The sequence below is a fragment of the Phalangium opilio genome, unplaced genomic scaffold, assembly GCF_054372755.1.
Source record: "Phalangium opilio isolate 3A_F unplaced genomic scaffold, DU_Popi_V2 ptg000209l_1, whole genome shotgun sequence".
Lineage (NCBI taxonomy): Eukaryota > Metazoa > Arthropoda > Arachnida > Opiliones > Phalangiidae > Phalangium > Phalangium opilio.
This window is the reverse complement of record NW_028324217.1, coordinates 10,282,824-10,309,423: the sequence shown is the minus strand read 5'-3', so window position 1 is coordinate 10,309,423 and position 26,600 is coordinate 10,282,824. Positions and strand designations below refer to the sequence as shown.

The 26,600-nt window shown below is 38.1% G+C and overlaps 2 protein-coding genes across 2 annotated transcripts; one reads left to right on the top strand and one right to left on the bottom strand.

Moving 5' to 3' along the window:
- The first annotated feature begins 20,718 nt into the window (after nucleotides 1-20,718).
- Nucleotides 20,719-23,161, top strand: LOC149619070 (uncharacterized). The gene is made up of 4 exons (XM_089854553.1): nucleotides 20,719-20,982; nucleotides 21,065-21,400; nucleotides 21,473-22,344; nucleotides 22,426-23,161. The coding sequence occupies exons 2-4, from the start codon at nucleotides 21,104-21,106 to the stop codon at nucleotides 23,159-23,161; spliced, it is 1,905 nt and encodes a 634-aa protein (XP_089710679.1). The 5' UTR covers nucleotides 20,719-20,982; nucleotides 21,065-21,103.
- LOC149619069 (uncharacterized) lies at nucleotides 23,069-25,323 on the bottom strand. Its single transcript, XM_089854774.1, has 2 exons — nucleotides 24,975-25,323; nucleotides 23,069-24,873 (listed from the first exon to the last, which is right to left on the bottom strand). Exons 1-2 carry the CDS (start codon nucleotides 25,063-25,065, stop codon nucleotides 23,168-23,170), a joined length of 1,797 nt encoding a protein of 598 aa, XP_089710900.1. The 5' UTR covers nucleotides 25,066-25,323; the 3' UTR covers nucleotides 23,069-23,167.
- Nucleotides 25,324-26,600: the final 1,277 nt, after the last annotated feature.

Genomic DNA, 26,600 nt, shown 5'->3' with positions numbered 1-26,600 from the left:
TTTCATCCGCGAACGACAATAAGAAATAAAGTAGCTTAGTATCACCAAAAGTGGACGAGGGGAAAGTTTGAAAGTGGCCAAAAAGTCGCGAGGCATCAGAGTTTCGCCATGATTGGCCGTTGAATCGGCGTAGCTATATTAGGTTTATTCCCTCCCTAAAAGTAGGCCTTGTGCTAATTCGCGGTTATCTTCTGCTATTTTGTAAGCTTAAACTTCCTCAAATGTTTTATTTTGCATATTTACCACGAAAATACATATGCTTCGTGCAAAAAATAGTTTGAACCAACTCGAAGTTAAGTGTTTGTTTGTATCAAAATCGTTTTAAACGAGTTTCCGGTTAAAATTTCTGTTACTAGGGATTACGTTCATACAATCTTCGTTTCATCCTAGTGATGTTCATAGGTTCTCGGAACTGAAACCTTGTCAGTAGCTCGACGGTGAAGACGAAAGAAGCTACTCCAAACATTGCCGCCCGTACAAAAATTTTAAGCTGTAATTCATCTGCATACGCGCTTTTTTATCGCTATCACGCTGTAATAGGTATACATTAAGGCTACATTTTCTGCAGCTCGAAAAACGAGAAAATTTCACAGCAATTCCAGAACTGCAAATTGTCTGCCGTTTCTACATTTTCTGTTTATTATCTGTTAATTGTCTGTACTGGCAGAAATATGCAGCGCGATTCTACAAACGCGATGCAAAAGTAGAAATAACAGCTGCTAGTTTAAAACTGTAATTTGACCACAGTTATAGACACGTTACAGATCTGCAAAAGTGATGGAAAAGTAGAAATCCAGCTGCCAATTTAAAACTGCAATTTGACTATATTTATTGACATGTTACAGGTCTGCAAAAGTGATGAAAAGGTAGAAATACCAGCTGCTAGTTTAAAACTGCAACTTGACCACATTTATAGACATGTTACAGGCCTGCAAATGTGATGGAAAAGTAGAAATCCAGATGACATTTTAAAACTGTAATTTGACCATATTTATAGACATGTTACAGGTCTGCAAAACTTATAGAAAAGTAGATATTCAGCTGCCAATTTAAAACTGCAATTTAACCACATTTATAGACATGTTACAGGCCTGCAAATGTGATGGAAAAGTAGAAATCCAGATGACATTTTAAAACTGTAATTTGACCATATTTATAGACATGTTACAGGTCTGCAAAACTTATAGAAAAGTAGATATTCAGCTGCCAATTTAAAACTGCAATTTAACCACATTTATAGACATGTAACAGGTCTGCAAAAGTGATGGAAAAGCAGAAATCCAGCTGCCAATTTAAAACTGTAATTTGACCATTTTTATAGACATGTTACAGGTGTGCAAAAGTGATAGAAAAGTAGAAATACCAGATGCTAGTTTAAAACTGTAATTTGACTACATGTATAGACATGTTACAAGTCTGAAAAAGTGATGGAAAAGTAGAAATCCAGCTGCCAATTTAAAACTGCAATTTGACCATATTTATAGACATGTTACAAGTCTGAAAAAGTGATGGAAAAGTAGAAATCCAGCTGCCAATTTAAAACTGCAATTTGACCATATTTATAGACATGTTACAAGTCTGAAAAAGTGATGGAAAAGTAGAAATCCAGCTGCCAATTTAAAACTGTAATTTGACCATATTTATAGACATGTTACAGGTCTGCAAAAGTGATGAAAAAGTAGATATCCAGCTGCCAATTTAAAACTACAATTTGACCACATTTATACACATGTTACAGGCCTGCAAAAGTTATTGGAAAGTTGAATTCTAGCTTCCAAATTAAAACTGTAACTATTCCACATTTATAGACATATTGCAGGTATTCAAAAGTAGAATTTCCTACTTTTGAATACCTGCAATATCGCTCTAAATGTGGTTAAATTACAGTTATAAATTGGCAGCTGAGTTTCTACTTTTCCATCACTTTTACAGACCTGTAACATGTCTATAAAAATGGTCAATTTAGGTCAAATTAAAGTTTTAAATTGGCAGATGTATTTCTACTGTTCCATCACTTTTGCAGACCTGTAACATGTCTTTAAATGTAGTCAAATTGCAGTTTTAAATTAGCAGCTAGATTTCTACTTTTCAATCACTCTTTCAGACCTGTAACATGCCTATAAATGTGGTCAAATTGCAGTTTTAAATTACCAGCTGGATTTCTACTTTTCTATCACTTTTGCAGACCTGTAACATGTCTATAAATATGGTCCAATTACAGTTCTAAATTGGCAGCTGCATTTCTACTTTTCCATCAATTTTGCAGATCTGTAACGTGTCTATAAATGTGGTAGAATTGCAGTTTTAAATTAGCAGCTGGATTTCTACTTTTCTATCACTTTTGCAGACCTGTAACATGTCTATAAAAACGGTCAAATTACAGTTTTAAACTAGCAGCTGGTATTTCTACTTTTGCATAGCGTTTGCAGAATTGCGCTGCATATTTCTGCCAGGCTAGACAGTTAACAGTTAACAACCAGAAAATGTAGAAACGGCAGTCAAATTGCAGTTCTAGAATTGCTGTGAAATTTTCCCGTTTTTTGAGCTGCAGAAATGTAGCCTTAATGTATACCTATTACAGCGTGGTAGCGCTAAAAAAGCGCGTATGCAGATGAATTACAGCTTAAAATTTTTGTACGGGAAGTCAACTTCGAGCGCACCTTAAATTTTTATCTGCTTCTGTTAGGCATTAATATTACTGCTTTTATTTTTCTAAAATTTGAATAAAAAATTGGTTAGGCCTAAAAAGGCATCTTAAAAAGGTTTACTCATTCATCTCAATAAGATCTTTTGATCTAATACTGTCACGTCTCGATCCTAAATATATTTAAACCACCATAAAAGATAGAAAATTGACACATTTTTTGGTCATAAAAGGGCCAGTATTGTATATACAGTTATCATAAGTTTATCAGATATGTTTCAATAAGTATGACACTGCCTATACTTCGTAATACTAGAGACTTACTGAAAGCTAGTTCGAGAATGACGCGAGAATTGAATACACTCGGTTTTGCAGTCCAACTTCCTATTTAGCCTGTATTAAGCCTTTGACAATGGCTCAACAGGCGTCGCTTTACGAGAATATGACGTTTCACCTACACCACTTCATGAAGAGCTCTAAGTAACCAGTGACAAACTTTTGGAACACATCTTACGAACTTATGCAGTTATGTTTAAGGTGTATTCAATACTAACAACATAAGGATTCCAAGCTTTCAAAGGTGTTGGCAGTCAAGTTCTATAGATTCAAAACCTAATAAAATAAGAGTTACTTCTATTTGAGGTAAAAAGTCGTAGAAAAACAATTTTTCATCCAAAAAAGTAAATAAAATTAATTTCAGTTTATTTTAGTGATTTTATTCCAGTTTTTGAGACCAGACCTAGCTTTCTGTGTGTGTTTGTGGACCCGGGTACACGAAAAACAAGCGTGGATAGAAACCGATTAAGACAAGATCTACTATCACCATGGCGCTCGAAATGTGAAGGAAATTGCGAACCTAAGTACTTTAGCGCTATCATATAAGTTTACAGCAGTTTTCCTGGTTGCGGATAGGCGTAAAACAAGCCTGTCGGGACCCTTCCCTTCAGTTGTAATCGGTTTTTAGCTACAAGTTTTAAAGACTTTTTCGATTATGTTCTGTGAGTGTGTATGTTGTGGATGTTAGATAGACGAAAAGACCTTTTTAGCTAGATGTGGTAAGAATTTAAAGTGCATGTACCTAAACAGTTGGACCATCTCAGATATTACTTTAGCAAGTCAGAAAAGCGTGTATTCAGATGAAATAAAGCTTAATATTTTTGTAAGGGATGAGTACAAGTTGAGAATCCAAAATAAACCTCTCCAAATCGAGACGCAAATTAGAGGCTATTTTTAAATATTTAAATAAATATAATTGATATTTATTAATTTAATCGTAATTAATTTACCTTAATTCTAGTTAAATCGTTTTAAGGAACTTTATTCCTAAAATGATTTTAAACATAGCTATTGTTGACGTTTGAACTCAAGCGTAAGCCTCTTTAAAATGTTTTGGAAATTTAGGGTATATAAGGCGACTGATTCTCAATAATTGATAGGAAAACCCGCAATGACCCTGCAAAGCATCTGAAACGCGCCTGCAATGATCCTGCAAAGAATCTGAAATGCACCTGCAATTATCCTACAAAGTATCTGAAACGCACCTGCAATGATCCTACAAAGAATCTGAAATGCACCTGCAATGATCCTGCGAAGTATCTGAAATGCACCTGCAATGATCCTCCGAAGTATCTGAAACGCAGCTGCAATGATCCTACAAAGTATCTGAAACGCACCTGCAATTATCCTACAAAGTATATGAAAAGCGCTTGCAATTATCCTACAAAGTGTATGAAAAGCGCCTGCAATTATCCTACGACGTATCTGAAATGCGGCTGCAATGATACTTAAAATTATCTGAAAAGCACTTGCAATGATCCTACAAAGCATCTGAAACGCGCCTATAATGATCCTGAAAAGTATCTGAAATGCGCTTGCAATTATCCTAAAAATTATCTGAAAAGCACCTGCAATTATCCTACAAAGTAGATGAAAAGCGCCTGCAATTATCCTACAAAGTATATGAAAAGAGCCTGCAATTATCCTAAAAAGTATCTGAAACGCGTGTAACAATAATTTATTTGACCTCCCTAAAAATCAATGTAAATATCGCTTTAGATGTTTTTTAATATGTTAGCAAAACAAACTAACCTTATATGAAGGGCCCCTTTTTACTCGTGCGGGGGAGAATCCCCCCCTCGCACGAGGTATTGGTCCCGGTTTTCAAGGTCTCTCTAGCGTAGCTTTGGCAATGCATGGCGACAGGAATACCGTGTGTTCGGGCTTTTCATCCCCATCATTGCGATTTCGATTTTTTAAAGTAAACACTTATTTGGTGACTCCACCAGAACGCACTCTAGCTGAAGCCACAAAAAAGGATAAATAGACTCCGCCTCCTCCGAAGCACGCGTTGGTGCGGTGGGTTAAGGATGGTGGCGCGCGATGGTGCTAGTGGATAGCTTAAGTCTTTAGAAGGAGTCGTCTGCTGCGAGTTCTTCTGTTAATATTTATTAGACTCTCACAAGTTCACAACTGGAGGTATGGCGTCTAGCAAAGAATTTTTTATCTAATGCTCGCTTTTTTAGCCCCTATTGTTTAAATTTTTATTATCTTACATATCCCGCACGAGTGTCCTTTCTGCTGGGGCAGCTTGTTTTTACTGGTTCTGGTCGCGTTTGGTTTTTTACCTGGTCTCGCGAAATCACACTCGCGACGTTAAAACGCGGGCACGAAAAAACTATAAACCTCGCGAAATCACATTGGTGACGTCAAAACGCGGGAACGAAAAAACTATAAAAGGAGGGGGCACACAATGGCTCTCGCTCTCTCTCGCTCTGCTCGCTGCCGCCACGCCGACCGATGACCATCGCTCCAGGACCCGAACTCTAAGGACGTTAGCCGCAAGGCCCCGGGATGACCCGAAACGATCCAGCCGCCCAAGGAAGGATCATGTTGGCGCCAAAACTTCAACGCTGTTAGTGCGCGCAAAATACTTTAAATATCGTGTCGAACAAAGGGTCCGGTAGGCCTGGAAATTTAACGCGCGGGACGACTATGTCGGAACGACGGGCAACGCCTCTTCGAGAAAACCATGGTATCGTACTTTCAAATTACTTAACATAAGAGCTCTTCGCGATTATTGACCAGAACCAAACCAAACGTTTATAGTGAATATTTTAGTAGTACTATGTTAAACTGTAACTTCTTAATTTTATCAATGCTGACACTGTTAAATAATAAATATTAATTCCCCTAGACAAACGACCAAAGTATTCTTATTATTAAACTTATCACCATGCATAGAAATAGTGTCGCATTATGGGGGTCCGTCCGGGATCAATAATTGAACCCCATTTTAATTTTAAACGTAACGCAAAGATTAATGTTTTGTAGAAGGATAGCTAGAAAGCATGTTTTAAAATAGTAATTTGAAGTGATGCCCCTATTCATAATTTTTTTTTGTTGTTAGTTAAATTACGTGGTTAACGTAGGATTTATTTTATACGTGGTTAACGTAGGTCTTTTTTTTACATTGTTAAATTGTTATACGTGGTTAACGTAGGTTTTTGTGTAGTTTTTTTTATAAATCTTGTGGTAGGGTAGCATAACTTTAAGTATTATTACTATATAGGCGTTAATAGTTGGTCACTATTTTTCTAGCATTGAAACAGCCCCGTATTTTATAGGTATCCATGGTCATATGGTTTTATTTCGCTTATCCGAGTTTTTAGTGGGTCAAAATTGCTAAGTTTTTTTTTGTCTAAATTTAGTAGTTCGCAAAATTTTATTCGCAGTCTTATTATGATTCATGTCAGATCTTGCCCTCTGTAAACCAGTTTTAGGTAAATTTTATGCTTGCGACGAATGTTATCAGGTGCATATAGCTCAGCAAATTAGTGCCCGAGAGTCTCGATCCCTTAAACGCAATTTAAATCAAAGCACATTGGCCGCCGGAGCCAGCAATGCGGCGGGAGCAACGGGAAACCCCAATAGTGACCCTAACGCAGCCATTATCAGAGATCTACAAGATCAGATAAATCAGTTAACTGCCCTTTTAGCCAATCAAAACAGCGCGAATAGCGCGCCAAATAACCAAGCAGGTGCAGGTAGTGCTAACGCGGGAAACGTGGTCAACGTGTTGCCTTCTTCATGGGCACCCCCAATTTCAACCCCTCTTTCTCTGGTAGTTTCAACGAAAATACCAAAGAGTTTTTGCTTAAGGTTAGGCAGGTATTGGCGTCCCGCGATTGTCCAGAAAACTTGTTTGTTAAACACTGGATCCCAACAATGCTCACAGGTGCAGCTCTCGAATGGTTTCATACAAAACCCCCCTTTGCCGATTTTAACTCTTTTTCCACCGAGCTTACTGCCGAATTTAACGCGTATGCGAATGATGACGTAATTTTAGAAAGGTTAGATTATCGTATCCAAAAACCTGGCTAACCAGTCGCTAATTATATAGAAGCATTCCAAGGTATAATGAGAAAACTAACTGAGCCTCTCTCGGTTGCTGCCCAAATTCGCGCTATTAGGAAAAATTTAAACGAAGATCTTAGGGTTAATTTAGCAACAAAGAAATTTACTTCAGTTAGGGAACTTCTAGCTGATGCAGTATTGATAGAGCAAGCGAAAAACTCGCGTAGAACCGAGAAACCCAAAAATGAATCGGCCGCAAACAACACCCCCTCTAACAATGGTCAACGCGCTGCAGGTACCCTCGAATGCTTTAAATGTGGAGGTCCTCACTTTCAGGATAAATGTAAGAGATTCAATAGAAATTCTTGGGCTCCAAATTTCTATCAAAACAACCATAGGCAGGATTATAACAGGCAAACGTTCTACCCTAGTCAAAATTTCACCCCCCGCTTTAACAACCATAGAAATGGTGTAGTGTGTTATGAGTGCAATGAACCAGGACATACCAGGACGAGTTGTCCAAAACTAAGAGAATCGAACAATACCAATCGAAACACCCCCCAACCACCTGTACAGGGAAACTCCCAGCAGGGAAGGACTCCAAACCCGGTTCCTTCCCAGCCTCGACAATAAACCCTTTATCTTGTTATACGGGATCCACAAAGAAAAACACGAAAACAAATTCTAAGAAATCAACAACAAATCCCAATTCAAAATTTAAATTGCAAGCTAATAAAATTAATAGTAAAACTACAACACTAAATCCTAGTTCAGATGATCAGAAAAACCCTTGTTTAGCAAAAATTACAATTAAAGTTAATGGTTTAAATTGTGTAGCACTTGTGGACCCCGGATCAACTTTTACCCTTATAGATGACCAGTTTCGTGATAAAACAACAAACATAGTTAATAAAACCAGTAGAATTAAGTTAGGTATAAAACTTGCGAATAAGACTAGAGTGGCTTCGACAGGTAGTGGCATTGCGCAACTTCAACTCCCAGGGAAAACTACGTCATGTACTGTTTATTTTGTTAAGAATTTAATTTTTCCATGCATTCTGGGTATGAATGTATTACATACGGATGGTATGATTTTAGATTGTGGTGAGATGACGTTTAGTTGGAAAAATTCCCCTGGAGAGAAGTTTCAGTTTTTGCGCGATTACCCCAAACACGTTCCCAATAGTTACTTAGAATCTAAAGTAGTCTCTCTTAGTGCTCAAGCGATAGAAATAGATGAAACCGAGCTAGAAAAAGCCTTGTCATAGGCAGAGGTTACGCCCACACAGGGGTCAGAACTTGAAAATTTAGTAAATGAATTTAAATGTTTATTCGCTAAGAAACCTGGTATAATTAATATCGCAACCCACTATATCAATACAGGTGACTCATCCCCCATTTCATGCGCCCCTTTCGGTATTCTCCCCTTAGACGAACGCAAATAGATAAAATCATAAACGAAATGCTAGCCGATGATTTAATAGAACCTTGCTACTCCCCTTGGTCCTCCCCTTGTATTTTGGTTTCCAAGAAAGATGGATCTTTTCGCCTGTGCATAGATTACCGCCCACTGAATAACGTAACAATAAAAGATAGTTACCCCTTGCCACGAATAGACGACATTCTCGATCGCCTAAAATCCCCTAAATACATAACAACCAGTGGCGCCGCTAGAAACTTTTGCGGGGTAAGCGGTATTTTGTGTATGGGCCCCCTACCCAGCCGTGATCCATGCGTGGTGAAAACGGGGGTAAATCTAAGGTGCACCGCGGTGCCTGAGCGCTGCTTTCTCGCGCACAGTTGACGTAGAGGATGACAGAGATAAGGCGAGGAGGTCAATCCCCCCATGCGCAAAGGATGTGAGTCCTAAAACTAAACGTACCGAAAATTGTTTTACTACCCCCTATTTTCCCATTTTTCGGCGGATTTTATAAAGCGCGTTTCTATCTCCCTCTTTCTCTCCTCTTCGTATTTACTATTTCGAAATAAGAAGTAACAGTAGAGAGTTTAAGTTGCAATACGTGTAAGATTCTACAGTGCATTGGACAAATGCACCGTAGAAGCCTACAAGTAGTGCAGCATAAACTCTCTAATAATAATCCTCGAGTCAGCGCCGTCCCGTTGACGATCCTTATCAGTACACAAAAAAGTAACACAATAGAGCTGCTGGTCGAAGTGAAAAGTGCTCGGTTTAGCCACTACCGACGCTATATACAAGGCCCATACACTCGCACTTCGAAGGGGGGGGGTCCCTCACCCATATATATTTGACTTGTGTGGTTGTTAGATGGCGCTTCCTCGTCTCTTTAAAAAGGGGGTCGTTTCTAAAGAAAGGTTGTTAGGGTTTGGTTTTTATTTAATAAAGTTATTTAGTCAACCAAAGGTATTTTCCAAGGAATTTTTTAGAAAAATTCATTTTAATTATGAAGGATTTTTGAATGATTATCACATTGTTTAAATGACTCAGTTTATTTTAAAAGAAAATAATCCTATTTTGTTTGTTTCGTTATCACTTAATCGAGGTTTAGCTAATATCACGTTTAGTTTTAAAGTAACTTAAGACCTAAAAATTTAACTATTTTGTAGCTAAATCCACAAAACAATTATAACGTCTTCTAAATTTTGCTAACTTTTCTATTTTGAGGTAGTGCGCGTGAGAGCCATGGTACCCGGCCGTTATAAAGTACCTTCCCCCTTCTATCTTTGACTCTCCTTTGGATTTGTGCTCCCTGGTTTTACAGAAGAGGTCTAACAAATTTTTCTGTTTATCCCTGAGCCCACATTGTGGAACAATACAAAACGACATATTGACTAGAAAATGAAACCATAAAGATAGGGTTTAATGACTAATTATTTAGGTAATAATGCTAATAGTCGACTATTTAAAAGTATAAACATTTGAAATTGAACCCTAAGCCTTGGATAGCACTTTCACTTGTCCTACTAATTTGAAATTTATTTGACTGACCATAACTTTAAATCTACGAAAACACATTTCTAAGTTCACAAATAATTCCCTTGTAAAATTATATACATTATATGCATTTGTCAATAATTAAACAACACATACAACAATCAAAAACCCAAAAAACATCCTTTCTAATCGGCCTCTCAGGAGCCTAAGCAGACGGCTGCTACATGCTCACGTGATCATATTTGTGAGACATATAAGAGCCTCTAGTGGCAATTCGTGGCGAATTAAAACTGCCAGTTTTTTTACTAGTTTTGGGAGCCCGTATGGGCCTTGTATATAGCGTCGGTAGTGGTTTAGCCATGAACGCTGGATCTCTAAAGGGACTGGTAAACGGAATAGATTTTTCTCTACAGCTCGTTTGCTTTGTAAAAAAATAAATAAAAAAAAACGGGTACGGCCAAGGTCATTTAAATTTCTTTTCAATAGGTTTATTCAGAATCACAAAAGACCGAATGGCCTTGACTGTTCCCAAATTCACAACCCCCATCCCTTCCCCTGACGCTATGCTAGAGAGGATTCGGTTTGTACAGTGGAAGGCGGGCGTTTTCCGGTCCCTTTAGAGATCCAGCGTTCATGGTTTAGCTACCTCTTTCGCTTCCAATAAATTCCTACCAGAAGGAGGTTTCGATCAAGTGAAAGTATTTTCGCCTCTCACTTCTAGGCCCGGTAGGACTAAAGGTCCCATCCCCAAAGCGCATTCTTTACTAACCTAACCCGATCCCATTATGATAGCGATAAAAGTCGGCCAAACCTGTAATAGCCACCTGCGCCTCCAGGACTAAATTTTGAATATTTTTAGTAGAATCGTATTTTTGTAAATAAGGCCCTTCCTCCAAAATTAGGCCCCCTTCAAAATTTGAAGTAAGCAGTCGCTTACCGCGATTACCTCTGGCGGCGCCACTGATAACAACATTAGACATGAAGGCAGGGTACTGGCAAATTCCCTTAGATGAAGGTAGTAGAGACAAAGCAGCCTTTGTTACCCATAGAGGCCTCTTTAGGCCAAAAGTCCTTATGTTTGGTTTGACATCCGCTCCAGCAACCTTTCAACGCATGGTTGATAATTTATTAGGTCCACTAAGAGATCTTGGTGTTTGGGCATACCTCGATGATATCATTGTAATATCACCCACTTTTGAGGAACACCTGTCAACCCTACAAAAGGTATTTTCCACCCTTCAACAAGCTGGTCTCACTATAAAGGCTAGCAAAACAAAGTTCTGTCAGAAAGAGGCTAAAATTTTAGGGCACGTAGTTTCGGAAGAAGGAGTGAAAGTAGACCCCGAGAAAACCTCCGCCATTAGCGAACTCCCCGCACCCAATACAGTAAAACGGCTACGTAGTTTTCTCGGTATGGCGTCATACTACCGACGTTACATTGAAGGTTTCTCCACCATAGCTGAACCTCTGAATACCCTCTTACGTAAAGACACCCCCTGGAATTGGACTTCGGTCCAACAGGAAGCCTTTGGCCATTTAAAAAGCCTACTAACATCCGCCGCTATACTATGTCCCCCTGATTACACACAATCGTTTCAGGTCCACACAGACGCTAGTAACACCGGTCTAGGTGCAGTTCTTAGTCAAACAATCAATGGTAAACCAGTTGTCATTCAGTATATAAGTAGTACCTTAAACAATGCAGAACGCAATTATTCGGTAACCGAGCGTGAATGCTTGGCAGTGCATTGGGCAATTAACAAACTCCGACCGTATATTGAAGGTAGTAAAGTAGAGGTCTTTACTGACCATTCAGCTTTGCAGTGGTTACGAACAGCTAGGGATCCCACGGGCAAATTAGCTCGCTGGCGCTTAAGCATAGAACCTTATATTTCGGCCATACGTCATGTGCCCGGTAAGCTTAATGAGGTAGCGGACGCGTTATCTCGTTCTTCGGAGGAGGAGACTGACTCGCTGGTCGAGAAAGAATCCAACTCCGATGACGCACCTATCCTGGCATCTGTCGCGTGCACCGAAACCGCCATTGACTTTGAGGAGGACGTCATCATCAAAGCTCAAACGGCTGATATTAAAATTAATGCGATCAAACTTTACTTAAGTAATAAAACGGAACCCACAGACAAAAAGTTGAAGGAATATGTTAAGACCCACGCACCCAAATGTACGATTATAGAAGAAATTGTTTATCGCGATATTTTAAGGAAAGGTACCTCGGACAGCTCGTATAGAATTTGGATCCCAAAGGAATTAGTCCCACTGGTGTTACAGTTGAACCATGATTTAAAGATTTCAGGGCATTTAGGAATTTTTAAAACGTTGAAAAGAATTCAGTCCCGTTATTATTTTGAGAATATGACTCATTTCGTTACCCATTATGTAAGATCTTGTAAACCATGTCAGGCGAATAAAAATTCCCAACGCGCTCCAGCAGGCCTTATGAAATCAGCCGAACCGTCCGACCCGTGGCAGGTAGTGTCAATAGATTTGAAGGGACCGTTCCCTGCTAGTAAAAGAGGAGCTACCCAATTGTTAGTAGTTTCTGACCTTATGACCAAATGGGTTGAGTTATTTCCCTTAAGGCGAGCTACCACGAAAACTATAGTTTCAAAATTAGTCGATGAAGTTTTTACACGGTTTGGAATACCCTCTACAGTTATTAGCGACAATGGTAGCCAATTCGCTAGTAAAATTATGACTTCCCTTTGTAAAGAACTGGGTATTAACCACCGGTTTACGTCATTTTACAGTCACCGCGGAAACCCAGTAGAAAGGTTTAATAAAACGTTAGGTACTATGTTGGCAACATATGTTGAAAACCATAGGGAATGGGATGTCGGCATTTCGCAGCTCGCGATGGCATTACGTACCGCACCCCAGGAAACAACCAAGTTCACGCCTGCATTTTTAGATTTTGGGCGCGAACTCCGCACCCCTTTTGATATAACCCCAGCAGTCGACCCTCACTTAAATACCTCTGAATCTAATATTGTTGAGCAAGCCGCAAGTATTCAGGAACGTGTAACGTCCGCACTTGAGCAGGCAAAGGGTAACATTTTAGCAGAGCAGTCAAGGCAGTCTGCCTATTTTAATGAGAAAAGAAGAGATGTTGAATTCTCTGAAGGTCAATTGGTCTGGCGTAAGAAGCATAATCAGTCTTGCGCAGGTGAGAGAATAGCTGCCAAATTATTAGCTAATTGGGATGGGCCTTTCAAAATTCATAGGAAATTAAGTCCTCTCACCTATAGATTAGCTACCATACGCAATGGTAAAGTTTTAAAGGGCACGTACCATATTACGCAATTGAAGCTTCATAATTCTCGCGATAGCGAGATGGAACCAGTTCATGCCCCTGAAGTTAACGGCGGTGAAGCCGGCGATCTTGTTCGCACTATTCAGTCCCCCAGGTCTAGTTTCCCCGATTCCATGATAAGTGACCCACTATCGTATCGCAGGAGGCTTAGGCCTAGGAATAGGATAACTAATAGAGTAATTAATACTCGGAATAATTAAATATAATTCATGTCGGATTTAAGAAATTTTGTTTCAGTATTATTTAGAGTGGTTTTCTCTTGGTATAATCAGATAATTTAGTGATATAGAGTGGTTTTCTCTTGGTATAATCAGATAATTTAGTGATATAGAGTGGTTTTCTCTTGGTATAATCAGATAATTTAGTGATATAGAGTAGTTATCTCTAGGTGTAATTTAGTATGATTTTTTTTTTACTGCAGTATTGTATAATTTTTAATAGGATCCTTGTATATAATATCATGATTTGTTTAACTTATTCTTAGTTTTTGCTGTTCATTTCTTTTCGATGTTAATTTGTTTTTGATATATTTTTTTGGCATCACTTCGTGCAATTTTTTTTTTGCTCTCTCGAACTGTATAAGGGTTTTTTTGTAAATATGTTTTTTTTATCGAACGAGGTCGTTCGAAGCCTAGTGGAGGGGAATGTAACAATAATTTATTTGACCTCCCTAAAAATCAATGTAAATATCGGTTTAGATGTTTTTTAATATGTAAGCAAAACAAACTAACCCTTTATGAAGGGCCCCTTTTTTTTACTGGTTCTGGTCGCGTTTGGTTTTTTACCTGGTCTCGCGAAATCACACTCGCGACGTTAAAACGCGGGCACGAAAAAACTATAAACCTCGCGAAATCACCTTGGTGACGTCAAAACGCGGGAACGAAAAAAATATAAAAGGAGGGGGCACACAATGGCTCTCGCTCTCTCTCTCTCTCTCGCTGTCTCTCGCTCTGCTCGCTGCCGCCACGCCGACCGATGACCATCGCTCCAGGACCCGAACTCTAAGGACGTTAGCCGCAAGGCCCCGGGATGACCCGAAACGATCCAGCCGCCCAAGGAAGGATCATGTTGGCGCCAAAACTTCAACGCTGTTAGTGCGCGCAAAATACTTTAAATATCGTGTCGAACAAAGGGTCCGGTAGGCCTGGAAATTTAACGCGCGGGACGACTATGTCGGAACGACGGGCAACGCCTCTTCGAGAAAACCATGGTATCGTACTTTCAAATTACTTAACATAAGAGCTCTTCGCGATTATTGACCAGAACCAAACCAAACGTTTATAGTGAATATTTTAGTAGTACTATGTTAAACTGTAACTTCTTAATTTTATCAATGCTGACACTGTTAAATATTAAATATTAATTCCCCTAGACAAACGACCAAAGTATTCTTATTATTAAACTTATCACCATGCATAGAAATAGTGTCGCACGCGCCTGCAATTATGTTACAAAGTATCTGAAACGCGCCTGCAATTATCCTAAAAAGTATCTGAAAAGCACCTGCAATTATCGTACAAATTAAAGTATCTGAAAAGCACCTGCAATTATCGTACAAATTAAAGTATCTGAAACGCGCCTGCTATTTTTCTACAAAGTATATGAAAAGCGCCTGCATTTATCCTGCAAAGGATCTGACATGCGCCTGCAACTATCCTAAATATTATCTGAAACGCGGCTGCAATGATCCTGCAAAGTATCTGAAACACGCCTGCAATGATCCTACAAAGTATCTGAAACGCGCCTGCAATTATCCTACAAAGTATCTGAAACGCGCCTGCAATTATCCTACAAAGTATCTGAAACGCATCTGCAATTATCCTACACAGAATATGAAACGCACCTACAATGATCCTGCAAAGTATCTGAAACGCACCTGCAATTATGCGACAAAGAATCGGAAATGCACCTGCAATTATCCTACAAAGTATCTGAAACGCGCCTGCAATGATCCAACAAAGTATCATAAACGCGCCTGCAATGATCCAAAAAAGTATCTGAAACGCGCCTGCAATTTTCCTACAAAGTATATGAAACGCGCCTGCAATGATCCTGAAAAGTATATGAAACGCGCCTGTAATGGTCCTGAAAATTATATGAAACGCTCCTGCAATTATCCTACAAAGTATCTGAAACGCGCCTGTAATGATCCTGAAAAGTATCTGAAACGCGCCTGTGATGGTCCTTAAAAGTATCTGAAACTCGCCTGTGATGATCCTGAAAAGTATCTGAAACGCGCCTGTGATGGTCCTGAAAAGTATCTGAAACGCGCCTGCAATTATCCCAAAAAGTATCCGAAACACGCCTGCAATTATCCTACAAACTTAGCAATTTCTGACTGTAACATGCATACAATATATCTGGAAGGTACAGTACCTGTAATGAGCCTACAAACATCCTGATTTCTTACGGGAGTTACTATTTCCCCTATGTTTTCTAGCTGTAAAGTAACTATTTTATGACTCTAGAGTAGCTACATTTTGTATACTGATGTACTGAGTTTTCCAACGGAAGATATTTTTTCTGCAAAACGTCTAAAATGTTCTGCATTGCTCTCTGGAATGCATCTTAATTTTGTCTGAAGTTGAACCTTTTTCAGGTTTATTCCAGTATTTTTCCAGAATATTCCAGTTTATTTGCAATATATTGCAGATTCAAAAAAATCTAATTAACAGCAAAAATGCAGCCGTAAATTTTTGTACGGGCGCCCACAATCGGAACTTGGCTTCAATGTCCTTGAACCCGAGTACGTGGACTTTATTCTCAGCCGTCGAATGTTGAGGTTCCAACTCGACGTGAAAGTCTCTCTCGAACAAGCGGTGAAATGCTGTGATTTGGCTGGTTTCCAAGAAAGACCGCAATCTGCAATCACCAAATGTGAGATGCTTTAATTTTTAAAATCAGTAACTTAAATCAGGTTGCAAAATTTCGCCGCGTGATTAATGCTGACTTTATTTGATAGTTTCAAGGTACACACGACACTTTTGGCCGGGACGTGAAAAATGATATTCCCAAAGATTTCAACTGACACTAGGCCTATGAAGAGTTAACGATAATTATACCGATTTCGATTAAAATACGCGATTTATTAAATGAATTCGGGTGGATTTCACGGGCGCGTAGCCATATGAACATTTAACAAAAGCCTCATTTAAAGCGTGTTTCGTGATTTGCACGCTTCTCATTTGGACTTTGTTGACAGCGGATTACCAAATGAGCAATTGAATGGTTTAGCGGTGTCAAATTTAAGCGGTGCTATGAAAATGGTCTATAGGATCAATCGGCAGTTGGAAGTGGAACTGCTAAAAATTGCCATTTTACTACGCATCGGTTCCACGAGCAATAACGTAACTCGATACGTAGCTCTTGAACTCGCCATTATGTGCTCGAGAGTAATTGTATAATAATTAGCATTATTCCAGCGTGAACGCCAGTTGAGGTATAGAATTATTGAAGAAGATTCAAGTAGCACAAAAACGCGGACTATTCTTGCATTAAGAAAGTTAACGAACCTTTGGTTGATGTACTTCAGAGCTTTCGGATTCATTGTTGCATTACTCACTAGGAACACTAGAGCTTGTTGCAAGTACTTGACCGAACCAAGATGAAAATGCAATAGTTTCAGCTTTGACTCATCGAAGTGCATTAACAAGCCCATCTGTAAAGTAGGTAAATCTCCAAACCATATTTGCTTTCGTGACAGAAAGTCTCTCGCTTTAGGCACTTGGCTTTTTTCTCGCTGATGCCACAGAGTTTTCATTTCAGTCTGTTAGAATTAAAATTTTATTAATGGACTTTAGGAATGAGATTGAATTGTTCAAAAATCTCCACCGATTGCTTAACACTGTCTTCTATTAACTCGGAAATGTAAACTTTGACGTCCGGTACTCTCAATAAATCCGGAATTCCGTTAATGTTCTCTATCTTCTGAGATGAGAAATTGGCTTTCAAGACTCCGTTGAACAATTTGACGAAAACCACAATTATCAAGAGATAAACTCCAACGCTGAAGCGAAACGCCAGTGACGAAGGAATGTCGAAGCCTGCACCGACACAAACCAATAGAAAAATTGAGTGGTTGAAGGCACTGTTCATTTACTGTACTGGACGTGTGTAGTAGCGTCGCTAGGGTTTGAAATTGGAGGGGGGGCTAAATCTGGGCAAACTAGTTATTATAAGAACTTAATAAAAAATTACATAATGGGTTCATTGGAAAATGTGTAGACCTTTAAAACTATCCGTAAATTTGTGTCAACGTGAAATTATTCGTATTTTAAAGATATACAACCTTTTATTGATAAAGACTACGGAACCGATATGAAGGATTTTCACTCGTTTTAAGTTTATTTTTAGTTTTGGTGGGACTCCCTTCGAAAGAACATGAAACATTTTACTTGTCTCCATCTGTTCTTTGCTTCAAAATTGTACTGTTTGATATTGAAATTCATCTCTGCTGAGATGAAATTTAACGAATCTATCATTATAATTTTTTATACATTGCTACAGAATTTTAGGTTGCTAACTGCAATTTTTTGGTAGGGTTTACGGATTATTTTGGGGGGGGGGGGCTAAGTTTGGAATTTGGGCCCCCCCCCCAAAAAAAAAGTCCTAGCAACGCCATTGGACGTGTGGGTGTGTCTTACAACCAAGGGGACCGCGTTCGCAGTTTGCAAATAGAAGCAAACGTGTTCGCAAATTCAATACCGCATTCATTGTTCAAGGAAGTTTGAAAAAGTTGCATTTCACTACTTTAGCTATTCCGCGTTTAATAGTGGCTTTAAAGTATAAGGGCTCTTTTTTTTTAACTCCGCATTATGTCTCCATGTTGTCAACGCCATTATCCCCAGAACTTGCTTGTTAAATCGTATTATATCCTCAACTTCGTTTATAAATAATCGTTTATCCACTAATTTACGGAAATTGGATAGAAAGGAATATTTTTTTCTTTTCTTTTGATCGGATGTATTTTTAATTTTGCGCGTCCATCATAGATGGCGTGCAAAATTTATAGATTTATACGGCATCTTTCGTGTTTCGTGTTTACGCGTGCGACGTAGCGAGACAGGCACGCTCCCTTCGAAATTTTTCTCTCTCCAACAATAACCCTTTTCGCATGTCGGAGGGTAAAAGTGGGGGAAAATGCGAGGCGCATGCGTGTTAGTAACAACCGAAAAACAGTGGAAATTAAATTTCACAGAATTGTTGTGAAAAGGAGAACGAGTTATAAATTGAAAATGTTGGAACTCCAAAGACGGGGATATGTAACATGCATTTCGTTAGTGGGTATCGGATCCTGGTCGTGAATCGGCGGCCCTCGTGGGGAAAGCGCTCTTTTTTTTTTGAGGGTTTGCTCTCGTGGTTTTGCCCGGCCCTGCTTGGATACCGACATTATTTATGAAGCTGACACTAAGCCTTGGTTATTAAGGGAAATATTTTCGATATTATCATTTTTTAAAGCTTCAATGTGCATGTGTTTTCTCCAGTAGGATTTAAATATAATTCCCATATTTTTACAAACTTATTTAAGATCCAATATTTTTAACATAGTTTAAATTCAAATTTACTCCCTTATTTACAATCCCAGCTAATTCTCCGTAGGCCGATGGCGTCGTCTGCTATTTTATCCACGACGCACGACAAGCGCATGCGCGCATAAATTTGCGAAAAGGTATATTCGCTTGTGTGACGTCACACTAGACCACCGCGGCTCTGCTTGGCATAGGAATCAGGGCGCGCGCTTTAAAATTTTGTAACTAACTGCCCCTTAATTTCCAAAATTTGAAAAGCCCGACCCGGCCCGGCCGAATAAATTTTTCGACTCTGGAGACTCTACCTTTTCCCAAAATCGCTCCGAAATAAAGAAAGAGTTTTTGAGCAGCGACGGATATCATTGATCCTGGAATTCTTTTCACTCGCTTGTGAATGATATCAATCATGGTTAATACTCCCATGACGCAAAGCAACCCGCTCCAAATCTGGAAAAGTGTTTTCAGAGAAGCAACGTTTAAGAATTACTTTGCAAATAAATAGATGGCTCTGAAGCAAAGGGCATAACCTTAACATCACCGGCACTAACAACAGAGTTCTTGAATACGCTTCACATACTTAAAGATATACACAAAGACCCAATTCTACATATTTTATATACACTCCATTCTACATCATTATTTTGAAAGAAAGATTTTACACAAACTGCAGATAATTTGGAACTGAAGGAAAATGTTTTCCCTGAATTGAAACTCGTTCCTCGACGACTAAATCTGATTGGTTGGAGTAGTTTGACATTTCGTAACTCTTATTGTTACGTTACGTTTGTTCATAGGTTACATGTAGGGAACGATTTCAAAATCGCGGTGTAATCATGTTACACCAAAAGTCTGATAAGACTTATATGAAAACTAGTCAGATTTTTGGTTACACCACCCTATAGCTGGAGGCTCCTAGCAGCCCACAAACTAAATGATATGTTTATTTAGTATTTGTAGACGATAACCTTGTTTTTCATGAATTAAAGTTAAGTAATTAAGATAAGCAAAGGGTGTAGTTCTTCGCATTTAATTCTGACACCCACAATTGCAACACTAATCATGTAAAGCTAGTTCAGGAAAAGAGCTTACACTTAGAGATGTGAAATTACCGAAATTTTTAACAAGTCACGAAAAAACATTTACGTATCAGCTAGGTGTGGTTGGGAGTGGGGAGGGCGTGTTAGTTTCGTATGAGCTTATTTAGTACAGTATTCGTGTTTTTTAACTCGTTTAGGTAATATTCGGTTGGGGTACATTAAGGTCTTACCACACATAGCTGAAAAGGTCTTTTCGTCTACCCAACATACACAGCAACCCAGCCTTCACACATAGTGCCTTTTCCGCCTAATAATGAATCTCTCACACTAGCTACCTTGCCCGCATTCCGTATCCCCCTCACCGCACTAGCTCCAGAAACCGTAGTAAAGAGAAAATATTTTAATTTGAAACGCTTTCAACAAATGGGCTTCGCTACAGCTGTCCATCAAATTAAACCAAATTGGAGGGTTACCGCGATACCAATGTTGTTTACCAATACTCCTAAGAGCCGGAGCAGGGGTCCCGACTAATTAGTTTTGCGTCAGTCCGAAGTCAGTTAAACTGCTGCAAACGCAAACAAAAGCCCCAATGTAATTTTTTTTATCGAAATTCTTTGCTTAAACGGTATCTAGCCACACTTATTCCTGGCGTACCCCGGCCACAAACAAACAAACAAACACACGCACAGATCATCAGTGCAAAGCAAGGTCCGGTTACATAACCTCACCTAGCAAAATTACCTGTAAGTTAGCGATTAAAATTATGGAATAACAAAAATAACCGAAATTTATGGTATTTTATATTAGCGTGGTAATTTACGTAATTTACCGGTAAAATTTGTAAAAATAAACCTCTCGTGCAAAGAGAGAGATTATCATTGCCTCCTATATCTACCAAGGCCCGTGTATGCGATATATTTCATTCATTGCCTCCTATATCTCTCAAGGCACGTGCATTCATAGAAAATAAATTAATAAGGAACAGAAGGTTTAGCATTGCCTGTACCATGTTTAAGGAACGGGGGAAGAGATAGGGGTTGAGTTCAATACTGGGGTATTTCTCTTTCCGGTTGTTCTCTTATTGGCTCTTTCAAAGATCGTCTGCTCTAGCGAAAAACGAAAACAAAACCGAGGGTTAAGGTCTTAAACTCGATCGTTTTAAGAAGCTGATTTTTGTGAGTATAATATTTAAATTTATTACATTATGTTTAAACTAGTATTAAAATATAAATAATATATATATATTTATGCATGTAGGGTCACTTTTTTGGAAATAGGAAGATTAAGATTGGCTGAATGGGGCGAGTAAAGCATTGTGTATATGGCCAGTGTGCCATGAAAACAAACCCCAAAACTAACGCGGTTAATTGCCCCGTAGTTTTCTTCATTAAGTTTCCTTCACCAGTAACTCAACGTGAGAAATGTGAAAGATGGATTAAAGCATGTGGTAGAACAGATCTTCAAACCTCAGATATTAAACGATCAACATATATATGTTCTCGACACTTCGTGAATTTCTGTGGCCCCTCCACGGATAACCCAGATCCGGTTGCGTTTTTGGATTTACACCCTGAATTTGAAGTGACAAAAATGGTAATAAATGCAAATTTTTCAAGTGTGTAGTGAATAATAAATATTTAAATTTTGCGTTTTTGCTTCAATTAGATTTCAAGTTGTCAAAAGTCTGAAACCATAGTTGAAACATCAGTAGTCGTAGAAAAAGAGCCAGATAATCTGTTAATTGAAATCTATGATTCGGGACCATCCTTGATGGATTGTACAGAAAACCCTGCAAATGAAAGTGAAATAGACAATCATAGTATAGCTGATAGCTTGAGTGTTAACTTCTATGATTTAAAACCACAGCCAGGTTGGTTGTTGGAAATAACAGAAAAAGAAGCAACTTTTAGTAAAGAAAACAAGAACTATATAACAATGCAATGTATATTCAGCCAAAGCTCAGGAGAAAAAATAACTGTCTATGTAAAAGTCATGAATGAATTAACTGCGCTGCCCATACCTGGTGAAGGTGAAAGTAAGACACTAACAAAAGATACTGACATTTATGAGTATCTTAAAGAGGTCAACAAGTTCACGTCTTGTAGTGGAAATTCGGATTTGGATCTTGTACACCTATTCAAAAACAAATCAGTATCTTCACGCCAAATTAATGGAGTCTATTGTGAAAATTCGAAATCTGTTTTTAGTAAGAATTGTCAGCGCAACGTCTATTCATACCAAAAGCGATGTCCTGCGTGCACCGACTATAGATCATCTTTAAGAAAGCTACGTATAAGAAATTCACGGAAATTAGACGCTAACAGGGTTCAATCTATGAAACTTGTAAAGAAATCTAAAAAGAGAACCATTTTAACGGAAAAAACCAAGAAAGATATGAATAGCCTAATGATTCTGTTGCAAGAAAAACTCAAGGGGGAACCGCCTGGAACACTGCCATGGGTGTTTTTAAGGCAACAAATTAAAGCCATGAGAAGATCCAAATTCGGTATGAGATGGGACCCGCAGTTTATTAAATGGTGTGTATATTTGAAAAATAAATCAACGAAAGCCTATGAGACAGTAAGAAAATCTGGTCTCCTAACCCTTCCAACAACAAGGACTTTGTACAACCATAATCATACGCAGAGTTACAAACCTGGCTTTTCACCAGTTATGTTTTCAAACCTGTCCAAGGATTGTGATATAGCTAATCTCCCAGAACATCAAAAATATTTTGTATTATCATTAGATGAAATGAAGATAAAAGAAGACCTTGTGTGTCATAAAAACACTGGTCTTTTGACTGGCTATGTTGATATAGATAAAAATCACAACCAATTGCATGATATGGAACGAGAGGTTAAGGGTGTCACAACTCCACCGCTGGCAACAAATGTTCTTCAACTCATGATACGAGGTGTAACGAACAATATCATTCATGCTTTTGCACATTTTCCAACGAAAGGTGCCTCAAGTTCCGAACTTAATAGTATTATTTGGGAAGCTATAAGGAAACTAGAATCCAGTGGGTTTCGAATCATAGCCGTTGTGGGTGATGGTGCTGTTGCGAATAGGAAATTTTTTCATATTTCTCAAGAATCTGAAGGTGAAGGCCGAAAGGTCCCCTTTAAAACTGTGAATTTGTTTGCTATGGATGAAGAAAGACCACTGTATTTTATATCAGACGCACCTCATCTAATTAAAACAGTGCGAAATGGGTTTTTAAATAATGGGACTAATTCCAAATTCATCAGGTCACTTTTTTTATCACAAATTCATCATGGTACTTGTATTAGAAAAAACATCACAAAATCTTTATCACTAAATTTAATGACTAAATTAAATCTTTTGTAATTAAGTTCAATGAAAGTTTTCTTTCTCTTTACGCTGAAATGCTTTTCGTTTTATCTGTGGTTTCTCGACATTCAAGCTCAAGTTTGAAACATTGACTTTACTCGGTGCTCTTCTATTTGAATTCAAATCTACGTTAGCTAAAGTAGAATATTTAGTTTTCCTTGGGTTTTCGTGTTCTTCCAAAATTTTTACTTCCAAGCTCTTAACATCATCCTTCTTTGGTCTCAACTTGCGCTTAGAACTAGTATCCTCTTTCGCAACTTTATCTAATAATGTCCCTTTCTTCTCTCTCAAACTTAATATAACCTCTTTAGCTGCTTCAGCTTCCTTATTCGCTCTTCGAGTGGTCATCTTTTCATATATGAGAGGCTTTTCTAAGCTTGCTTCTTTTGGTTGTTTACATTTTAAAACCTTGTTTACTTCATTTTCCTTCGGTCTTCGAGCGGTCACCTTTTCAGATATGACAGGCTTTTCCAACCTTGTTTCTTCTGGTTGTTTACTTTTTAAAATCTTGTCTGAATCAGCTTCCTTCTTCGGTCTTGGAGCAGTCATCGATCCAGATATGGCAGGCTTTTCCAAGCTTCTTTCTTTTCGCTGTTTACTTTTTAAATACTTGTTTGCTTCAACTTTCTTCTTCGGTCTTGGAGCGGTCGTCTGGCTTGCTTCTTTTGGTTGTTTACTTTTTAAAACATCGTCTTTTTTGTCGTTGGTCGATAGCTTTGAGATATTCTGCTCATGTTTTTCAGCTAAAGCAACCCTCAGCGCCTTTTTAGCTATAATGCTTTCCTTCATGTCGTGTTGAAATATTTCCTTTACATCTTTGACTAAGCACTTGCCTCTCGTGTCCAGGAATATGCTCAACATTTTCTTGAGCCATTTGGTATCACCAAATCCATTCAGCTCAGACCATAATTTGGTTATGTCACTATCTTTTATCACTTCTCGCATGGCGTTTATTTTAAGGTTCTGATTTCGTGTTACTTTATAATTAATGCTGTAATGCTCATCTGATAAAGCTTTGATTTCCAGGAAGAGGTCAAAACATTTGTCTGATACGTTAATCAATCCTCCACGGGATAGCTTCTGTATCCAGGCTTCCGTGTCCTCATTAGTTGATAACATATTTTCGTCTTTGGTTAAATTGTTTATTATAGATTGGGGACATTTCTTCTTAATCAATGCGCGAACAACAAATCCGCAAACATATCGCAAAACATCATTGTTTATTCTCGTTTTTGAAGGTGCATAACAGATTGCCTCGCTATCACCAAAATCAAGCATAGCTTCTATATCTTTCCTTCTTTTTTTCTCGACCTTATCAATTAAGTTTTGAATTCCGAGTTTAAGTTCTACCTTCAATCTGCCGAAAAAAATCTGCAAAATAGTTTGCACAAGAGTTCTCTGTACTGCTATCAGTAAACCCTGAAATGACTCGTAAGACTCTAGTATTTTCAATATCTTGTCACTCTTTCTCTCATCAAAACATAGCTTATTTACTGATGATTCGTAATCGGCAATCGTTAAACAGTCTCTCAAATTTGCCTTTATTGACAATCTTAATAAATGGTCAGAGATTTTTTCATAGATAACTTTGTCTTCAAGACTTTCTTTTTGTATGTCAGTTATAAAAGCTGTGATATACTCTTTATGTATGATGAAATCATCACTAGATATTTCTTTAATTGCAAACGTTGTCGTTTTTATAATTATTGCTATAAATAATAAACAAAAACATAGTGTTTAATTTAAAATAAAACAAAAAATCATGCATTTCTTCAAGGGCCAAGGCTTACGAAAATTATAAAACTATTACCTTTAAGATCAGCTTCAAATATTAGTTCTCCTTGAACTGCATCACTTGAATCAATAACCCGTAAAGCTTCCTTAGTAACATCCCCTTCCATTTTAAATTCAAAATTAAGTTTTTCTAATTAACCGCCGACGCGAACACGACCCCAAGCCAGTGCGGTCACAATCAGGCGAGTTGAAGAATGAAGACTACATACGAGAGTAACGATATTCTCGTTTATAGTCTTTGCTGGACTATACACATGACAGAGCCATTCAGAGATGGCGCTAATTTCCGGAAATAGAATAGACTCAGTTTGGACTCTGTTTCAAGGTCGGGACAACTTTTTCCTAGTCTTCTGTTCCTTATTAATTTATTTTCTATGGTGCATTGTGATATATTTCATTCATTGCCTCCTATATCTATCAAGGCCCGTGCATTGCGATATATTTTTCAAAACAACAACAAAAATGGGAAGCTCCTCTCAGAAACATAATAATTTCTTTTCTCTGTATATGAAATGAAAATATGGATAATATTGCGCTCCTTTAATGGTATGAATCCTTGCCTGTCTATTAATATTTTACGTAGGAGTAATACGTTTTTAGCGAAGTCTAGAGAGGATAAACATAAGCGAGATTGTTTCGGAAAAAAAATACTGCTTCCACTAATGGGTTTATACTCCTTGTTACTGTTGTATAGAGTAATCATGATAAAAGCTTAAAAAATTACGAGAGGACAGACCTTTTTTATCCTCTTGTTTTATTCTTAATAAGAATATAAAACATTTATTTTGTATCAAAAAATATTTTTTGGTGCTAAGATTGCTTTAAAAAAATCCAAACGGTTAGGCATTGGTAAAAAAGAGAAATGATATTTTTCAAATCTAATGAGATATGGCCCGCCTAGTTGAAAATTGCCCTTTTTTATCCGCGGGAGCCATTCTTAATGAGAATTTCGATGCTAGACTGTTAGTAGGTTGTCAATTAAACTACCGGTATATTATTGTTGTTGGAAATTAGATATTAAGTCAAATTAAGTGGTTGTTAAGAGCCAGCAGGTTTTTGCCACTTCTTTTTGTGAGTATTTGATTTTTGTATGTAAAATGGAGGAAGATAATGTTGAGAGTAAGGATGAAATGCGGAAGCGCAAAGCGCGGGAAAGGATGAGGGCAAAAAGGTCGACGTTTTCATTGGATACTTAAGGTTATATAATCTTCTCGACACGGAGAGGTAATATTTTGGTTTTCCCAACTTGTTATTGATATCATTCAGTTTTTGCAGCGAGAGTAAAATCATATAAAAGTCCGCGGTAAAACAGCGTAAGTGCAAGAGTGGCTTTCTCCTCAGCTTCATCCACGGTAAAACACTGTAAGTGCAACAGTATGACATATAGGGTGCAATAACGTAAGTCAAAGCATGATTTAAAAACATGAAATGTAGCACTTAGACTTAATTTTTCGCAAAAACCTTAAACTTGTTCCTAGAAAAAGCTTTTCATTTTGATATAAAACCGTTCCCAAACGTAACAAACAAATATTTCATTTCAAAACGGTGGCGACAAAATAGGTAAAATGGAGAAAAACACCCATGTTATTTCTTTGGGAAAATTTGAACGTTTTCACCAAAAACACTGACTAATTTTATGAAA

What these genes read in the sequence shown, in the direction of transcription:
- LOC149619070 (XM_089854553.1), top strand. Translation starts at nt 21,104, where the DNA reads ATGGGGCGAGTAAAGCATTGTGTATATGGCCAGTGTGCCATGAAAACA. An exon ending in AATTTGAAGTGACAAAAATG is followed by an intron (nt 21,401 to 21,472) that starts GTAATAAATGCA and finishes TGCTTCAATTAG; the next exon opens with ATTTCAAGTTGTCAAAAGTC. An exon ending in GACCCGCAGTTTATTAAATG is followed by an intron (nt 22,345 to 22,425) that starts GTGTGTATATTT and finishes TCCAACAACAAG; the next exon opens with GACTTTGTACAACCATAATC.
- LOC149619069 (XM_089854774.1), bottom strand. Translation starts at nt 25,065, where the DNA reads ATGGAAGGGGATGTTACTAAGGAAGCTTTACGGGTTATTGATTCAAGT. An exon ending in ATTTGAAGCTGATCTTAAAG is followed by an intron (nt 24,874 to 24,974) that starts GTAATAGTTTTA and finishes TATTATTTATAG; the next exon opens with CAATAATTATAAAAACGACA.